Source organism: Poromitra crassiceps (genome assembly GCF_964638095.1).
Source record: "Poromitra crassiceps genome assembly, chromosome: 30".
NCBI classification, from domain to species: Eukaryota; Metazoa; Chordata; class Actinopteri; order Beryciformes; family Melamphaidae; genus Poromitra; species Poromitra crassiceps.
The window spans coordinates 4,228,486-4,236,400 of record NC_139652.1 but is presented as its reverse complement, the minus strand read 5'-3'; the positions used below and the strand labels follow the sequence as shown (position 1 = coordinate 4,236,400).

Genomic DNA, 7,915 nt, shown 5'->3' with positions numbered 1-7,915 from the left:
CATTGTGTTGTGTTGTGTTGTGTCGTGTTGTGTTGTTGTGTTGTGTTGTGTTGTGTTGTGTCGTGTTGTGTTGTGTCGTGTTGTGTTGAGTTGTGGAATCTGGAGCAGGTCAGTTCAGTGAGCGGCTCTCACCAGCCAGGTCATTATCTCTGCTCACTGAGGCTCGTGATGTGGTTACTCTCTCTCCAAACATCTCATCTGTCTCTCCTCTTCTTCCAGGGCCACTAATTGCTCCATGAGGGGGCCTCCATGGGGGCCATGGCGCAGACTGGGCCCTGTCTCCTGGCCCTGGCAGCCCTGTGCCTCTGTGTTGGGGTAAGGGTGGGAGTTTGGGGCGAGCAGTCGAAGCCGGCCCGGGCCCCTCTCATCCTTCACCGGCCCTTCGTGGTCGTCTGGAACGCCCCCACAGAGTCCTGCCGCCTCCGCTTCAAGGTGTGAATATGTGAACACTTAAACACCCTGGAAACCAAAATCCACAAAAACATTTCAACTATGTAATTTAGGGTCTCATCTGACTAATTGTAAGCCTCAAAAAGTAGGAGACATTAGTTTCAACCCAAATCTGAAATATCGCCATTTCCAAGTTAACACATTGAGTGCCAGCCGTTTTTTCAATCCTGTAGGTAAGTTGTGCCAAGTTTTTTTTTGAGGATTCTGGCTCATTTTACAAGAGCCGAGGATTCTTTTCTGTTAAGACTTCGTGAACACCAATCATCTAAAAAGAACTAATAGAATGTGTGCTTTCTCTGTCTAAAAGAGTTAGTTTGCAGAGTTAGTAGTTATGTAGATATTAGCCGTTGAGTACAGCATGGTTTCAGAGATTTTCAGAGAGTTTAGAGATAAATGGATTTTTAGAACCACCTCACGTGCCTGTGATTATGGGTGCCCTTGGGCAAGTCTGTATACTGTATTGTGTGTGTGTGTGTGTGTGTGTGTGTGTGTGTGTGTGTGTGTGTTCGCGCGTTGCTCCGCGGCTCTGAGAGGAAGAGATCTCTGTCCGTTCTTTGCCCCCACAGCGTGTCTGTCTCCCACTCTGTGTGCTCTCTCTCTCTCTCTCTCTCTCTCTCTCTCTCTCTCTCTCCTCTCTCTCTCTCTCGGGACTAGAGAGAGAGAGAGAGAGAGAGAGAGAGTGTGTGTGTGTCTCCAAACTCCTCCCTCCGTCTGTGCTGCGGAGGGAGGAGGCTCCGCAGCCGCTCTCGCAGTCTGGACTGTAAAACTGGCTCGTTCGTTTCTTGAGGTGTCGGCTGAGAGCTTTGAAGAAGCTTTTGCGATTCTGGTCTTATTTATGCGCAAAGGTACTCGAGTGTGTGTGTGTGCGCGCGCGCGCGTGTGTGTGTGTGTGTGTGTGTGTGTGTGTGTGTGTGAAATCGAAAGAGTTTTCGCCCAGCTATTTCCTTGAAAATTAGACTGGCTTTCCAGCGGACCCGTGGCTGTGGCTTTCTCTCTGTCTGGAGAACTGTCGCCACTTAGTGGTCGGTAAAATAGATTATACACATTCTCTTCCTCCAATATTGATATAGAAGACGTAAAAGGGGTTGATTGATGTCCCACCGTCAAAAAAAAAATGTTTATGTAAGACGAGATATCTCGTCTTTGGCACTCAACGGGTGGATTATGTAAGACGAGATATCTCGTCCATGGCACTCAAGGTGTTAATTTGTTTAAATGTCTGTCAACCCACTGTCCTTGTATGTTTGAGCTTGTATGCATAGCTTTTTCTGTGTGAGTATGAGAAAGCAACGGAAACCAGAGTCAAATTCCTTGTATGTCTGCATACTTGGCCAATAAAGCTGATTCTGATTCTGACTCTGAAGGTGGACCTGGACCTGAGTGTTTTCGACATTGTGGCCAACCTCAACGAGACCCTGAGCGGGCCCAACGTCACCATCTTCTACCACAGCCACCTGGGGTACTACCCCTATTACTCCAGCTCTGGGGTCCCCATCAACGGCGGACTGCCGCAGAACCAGAGTCTGTCGAAGCACCTGAGCAAGGCCCGGGCCGACATCGACAAGCTCATCCCCCACAAGGACTTCCGCGGCCTGGGCGTCATCGACTGGGAGAACTGGAGGCCGCAGTGGGTCCGCAACTGGGGCTCCAAGGACATCTACCGCAACCGGTCCAAGGAGCAGATCCGGAAGCTTCACCCCAGCTGGCCAGAGAGCAAGGTTTAGTTTAGTTCGGTCATTTTCAAATGATACAACTCAAATTCTCTCTATAAATGCGCACATGTGTCTGTATGTGTGTGTGTGTGTCATAGACATTGACATCATCAGTGATGTCATAAATCCTTCCCTGCAGAGGCTATAAGTAGGACCGGTAATTTTTGTGTAACCACACTCAGTGAGTGAAGGTCCAACACAGTGAGGAGTGAACGGGCACTGCACTAGCTAATAATACATATTCAAAACAAATACATACCCAAAAGTACCAAACAACATACACACTAGATGTTCCTACCTCAGGTGTTGATCATCTTATTTTTGAATATTTCTTTAAATCTATTAAGTGTATTACACATTTTCATTTCATTTTCAAAGCTATTCCACAAATTAACTCCTTTGACTGATAGACAGTACATATTTGTTTTGCATCTAATCTTTGTTTTTGTAAACCATGCATGCAAATTTGTCTGACTGTAGATCACAGTGACTCACTCTAACTCTCACTCTAAACTCTAAACAACTTCTGGATACGTCTGAAGCATCAGATATATTTACTATAGACATTCATTAGTGATACATAGTTTTAAAGTGCACCAAATCTCTAAATGTTAAAGCATGTGGGTTTCAATCTGCATGCAAATAACCAGTGTTGGGCAAGTTACTTTCAAAATGTAATATACTACATATTACTAGTTACTTTCATTTGAAAGTAATAAGTTACTTTACAATATTACTGTCTGTGTAGAGTAACTCATTACTTATTACACTACTTTTACTTTTAGTACTAGTCTCTTGATGCCCAAAAAGAATTTCTCCCAAGGGAGACAATAAAGGCTTATTCAATTCAATTCAATTCAATACTTTTGCATTACTTTCACCAAAATAACTGCAGCAGCAGAATGACATCGGCGCCCCGGAACATCCCGAAAAATAATTTAAACCGTCTTGAAGTCAGTGTAAACCATCCAAAATTCTAAATGTTATCCTTTTCCTTTGTTATTGTCATCTGTAGTGGTTATTTGCATAAAAACACACAGTTTGATTATTAAATGATTTAATGTGCTTTGATAAAAAGAAAATAACTCAATTTGTAACTTGAGTTACTTGACAAAGTAACTGGTATACTATTACTGTAATCCTATAAGTAATAAGTTATATTACTGAGTTACTGCTAAAAGTAATATATTACATGTAATATGTTACTTTTGTAATGAGTTACCTCCAAACACTGCAAATAACACACCTTTACTCATTCAAATTGCGTGCAGTGGACCAGTTCAGCACTGAACTGGACAATAGAAAGGGGGCGGGGCGGACAGGGTAAGTCCCACTATAAACCATCACCTTCGATTGAAAAGTCCTTCCACCAGATTAAAGAAAAGACATTACGTGATGTTGACTGCTGCCCCGTTCAATCATGTATCATGATGTAGTTTAGCTAATCTCGCTCTACTTGGGACCAAACAGGGGCTTGAGTTGAGCTATACGCAGCTGGCCCCAATGCAAACTGCGAACGCTGTGACATGAGAGATGTCTTTTCCTTTGGTGTCTCCACTGCATGCAGAAAGTTGTGCTATTTCTAAGCAGATTGAGGAGAAGTGGGTGGATAATCATCTCGTATGTGTGTGTCAAGGTGGAGAAAGAAGCGAAGGAGAGTTTTGAGCGAGCTGGGCGGGCCTTCATGAACGCCACCCTGGCGCTGGCGTGGGGCCGGCGGCCGGCCGGGCTGTGGGGCTTCTACCTGTTCCCCGACTGCTACAACTACGGCTACAAGCAGCACCCGCAGCGCTACAGCGGAGAGTGCCCCAACGTGGAGCACGTCCGCAACGACCACCTGATGTGGCTGTGGAGGGAGAGCACCGCCCTGTTCCCCTCCATCTACCTGGACTACGAGCTCAAGTCTTCAGCCAACACCGTCAAGTTTGTCCACTATCGCGTCAAGGAGGCCATGAGGATCGCCTCCATCGCTCGCACAGACATCACCTTGCCCGTGTTTGTCTACTCCAGACCGTTCTACGCATACACCTTTGAGGTTCTTTCAGAGGTACGTCTGGTAGTTTTCCACGGTTTTAGAGCATGACGGAAAATATCTATTTTGACTGCATGTCCCTCCAGAGGTCATCAAGCTGTTAAAGGAGAAAAAAATCCTAAATTCAAAAAGATAACATTCAGACTTCAATATTTTTTTTTTAATAAAAACATTGAGAGTTCAGATGTTTGAGCACCATGAGGCTGAGCCTGTGTTTTGTTGTGTGCTGTCCGCCCTGCAGAGCGACCTGGTTCACACCATCGGAGAGAGCGCCGCGCTGGGAGCGGCGGGCGTCGTCCTCTGGGGTTCGTCCGAGTATGCTCGTTCACAGGTACGCAGAAGAAACATTTAAGATGCTTTACTCATGTGTGTTATGTTTCTCATGAAATACTGGGTGTCATTGTAGCTGATCCTTCTGGAAGTGTCATTGGTCTGATTCCACCAAACATCAAAGATGGGAGGAACCCAGCTGGTACTATAAGTTACAGATGGTGTGAATTACACCAGGATCAGAAGTCAGGGAGTCTTGGATAGGTCAGTGGTCTAATGGTCCAGACACACCAGAAACATCTCAGATACAGAGGCAGGGCGTCCTTGTTAATACTTTAGAGACGGATCACACCGGCTGCATCGCGTCTGTCTCGAGGCCTGCAGCGAGAGTTTCCACATCTGGTCCATTTTTGACACGAGCCATGAGCGGCTGCGTGCAGCCGGGCATGCAGTCCGTACAAGTCATACATATTGGTTTAAAGCTGAAAGGATGTGTTTTAGGGTTTAGTTCCTAACCTTTAATCGAGCAAGTAAACTTATAATTGAATCGAAAGGCTAAAACACGGAAGAGGTTAGCAAAGTAGAGAGTAGCAGAAACAGTAAAATAAGACTGATATCTGAACGTACAAACAGGGGAGTTTAGCATTTATTAGCATCTGCATTTACCACTTGTGGCAGCAGAGGCCGCTGTTGCTGCTGCTCAGCACAAAGTTCCACATTAGGGCTTTAAGACTCGGGTTTCTTACAGCGTACGTTTCTTCTTCCTCCAGAGGAACTGCCTGGCCGTGAAGAAGTATATCGATGGCCCTCTGGGACATTACGTCATCAACGTCACCTCGGCCACCAAGCTGTGCAGCAAGGCTCTGTGCAAGAAGAACGGCAAGTGCGTCCGCAAGAGCCTGGACTCGAGCGCCCACCTCCACCTCAACCCCCGCTTCTTCCACATCCACCGGAACCCGGCGCCCAGGGGCCCGCGCTTCCACGTCAGCGGCCACCTCAACAACCACGACATCCTGGACATGAAGCACAGGTTCACCTGCCAGTGCTACCAGGGCTGGACGGGCGTGCACTGCGAGATGCCCCAGGCCACACCCCCTCCCGCAGGCTCCGCCCCCTCGCTGCCCCACCCCCGTGACCATGGCCTGCTGGGAGACATGCTGCTCATCCTCTCGCTGCACTTCTCCTGCCTGTGTGTTATCATGTTCCTGGGACTGTGTCTGATCATCAAGTGTCTGATCCTGTAGAGCAGTGGGTCTCAGGGTCCGGGGAACCCCCAGGGTGTCCTTGAGGTTGTTCCAGGGGGTCACCAGCAAAAAAGTGGATAATTTATTTTCACTATAATTCCATCAAGGATTAGTCACGTAGATTATAGTCACGTCAAGGACTGCGTAGTCCTTGATGTGAAAAGGTTTTGAGAACCACTGCTGTAGAGACCTAGAAACTGACTAGACTAGACTAGAAGCTGTAGGACTCGAGTCTGCACTCAAACACTTTCCCACAATTTGGACTCTTCAGTGTTGACTTGACTTTTTCCTGCCTATCTAAAACTTGTTTCTGTGTTGTGGATGTACAGTCATGGTCCTCAAACGTACAGTTTGTGCAGCGATCAGGGTTCCCACAGGTCCTTGAAATCACTGAAAGTTTGTGAATTTGTGGAGGGGAATCGACGCCTTGAAAGTTTTTGAAAATAGACATGAAGAAACATGGCTCGTTGAAAGTGCTTGAATTTATATATTTTATGCAAGAATGTGTTTAACCACAGTCGGCCATCACTGTAACAGCGGAGTTGAGAAGTGTTCACACATTCACACCTCTCTTTTTAATAGTTGTCTGTGATCTTCTGTAAAGCTCCCTCTCTTTTTAACCCATTGATACCTGATGCAGCATTTGTGTGTGTATCCCTTTAAGACCGCGAACCGCGTATCTTAAAGGGATACACACACAAATGAGGGATATACACGCAAATGCTGCATCAGGTATCAATGCGTTAATAGTTGTCTGTGATCTTCTGTAAAGCTGCTAGTTCTCATTCTCATTATAAACATGATCAGTGTTGTAACAGTGATGAACCTTGATCCCTGTCTCAATCTATGCTGTGTTGGCTCCTCGGAATTGAGGGAATTGGGCCTGGAAATTCCTTGAAAATCCTTGAATTTGATGTTTAAGAAGGTGTGGGAAGCCTGATTGATTATTATTATAATGCATTGAGGTGTTGAAGCTCCTGCAGATATCAACACCTCTGTTCCTTAATCATAATCTTTTACATTTGGAAAAACATGAATGGATTTATTGCCTACTTTGGTCTTGAATAGAACTAGATTTCCTCCGGTCTCAGTCTTAACTTGGCCTGGATCAGATCTGACTCGAACTCGACTGGACCTGGTCTTAGGCTTGAAGTCGACTAAGCTGGTCTGACTCTTAACTCAACTCTTAACTCTAACTTAACTCTTAACTGGTCAGGAGCTACTGTAAGAGAAGATGGTGGGCAGGTCTCTGGATTCAACTCCTCTAGATCAGTCGTGTTCAACCAGAGTGCTCCTGGCTTTCTATCCTCGTACCAGCTAGCTCTCTGCCTCCCCCTGCCCTGGCCTCCCAGCTGTAAATCAGTCCCTGATTGCACGGCTAGAAGGAAAAACAGAGCTGTGAGTCCAGAAGGCTGGAGCTGATTATGAAATCCAAGAATGCCAAGTTGATACTCGTTTCCTTGTGGAGAAAGTTCTTTGATGAAGATGATCTTCTTATGAAAGTGAACCGAGAAGCTTCAGACAGTTGGAGAGGGACTGGCTGTTACAGTTACCCTCACTTCACACCAGGTGCTATGCAGAAGCAAACGAAACTGCCATAGCGCTGCGTAGCTTCAGCATGGCTTCGGCGTATGGTGTGAACGAGGGCTTAGGTCTGTGCTGTAGACCAGTGGTTCCCAACTGGTGGCCCGCGGACCGGTGCCGGTCCGCAAAGCATTTGCTGCTGGGCTGCGAGGAAGTGGCAGGGAGAAGGGAAAGAGAGAGAGAGAGAGAGGGAGACTATTCTGCACACAATTGGCATGGTCTGTCTGTGCGGACCATTTTATTTATCTGAGTGGTGCGGACTGCGGAGCTGCCAGCCTGCACCTTTCCTCAGCCCTGCACCCACCACAACACACACACACACACGGACACACACGCGCGCGCGCGCGCACACGCACGCACGCACACACACACACGCACGCACACACAGACACACAGACACACACACACACACACACACGCGCGCGCGCGCGCACGCGAGGTCATCAAACAGTGATGGCCCGCTGATCACAATTAGATGTGCTAGTTCAGCCTAGTTGCAGCGAGCTTGAGTTTCTTCAGAATAGGTGGGGGCGATAAAAAGAGACCTGATAACGAGGATAACAGTGCAGAGGGAAAGAGAGAGAAAGAAAGAAAGAAAGAAAGAAAAAAAGAAAGAAAGAAAG

General features: G+C 46.8%; 1 protein-coding gene across 1 annotated transcript; it reads left to right on the top strand.

Moving 5' to 3' along the window:
- Positions 1-258: 258 nt before the first annotated feature.
- Positions 259-5,708, top strand: hyal6 (hyaluronoglucosaminidase 6; the record flags this gene model as incomplete). Its single annotated transcript, XM_083663290.1, has 5 exons — positions 259-432; positions 1,815-2,168; positions 3,799-4,209; positions 4,436-4,525; positions 5,235-5,708. The coding sequence occupies 5 exons, from the start codon at positions 259-261 to the stop codon at positions 5,706-5,708; spliced, it is 1,503 nt and encodes a 500-aa protein (XP_083519416.1).
- Between the last annotated feature and the right edge of the window lie 2,207 nt (positions 5,709-7,915).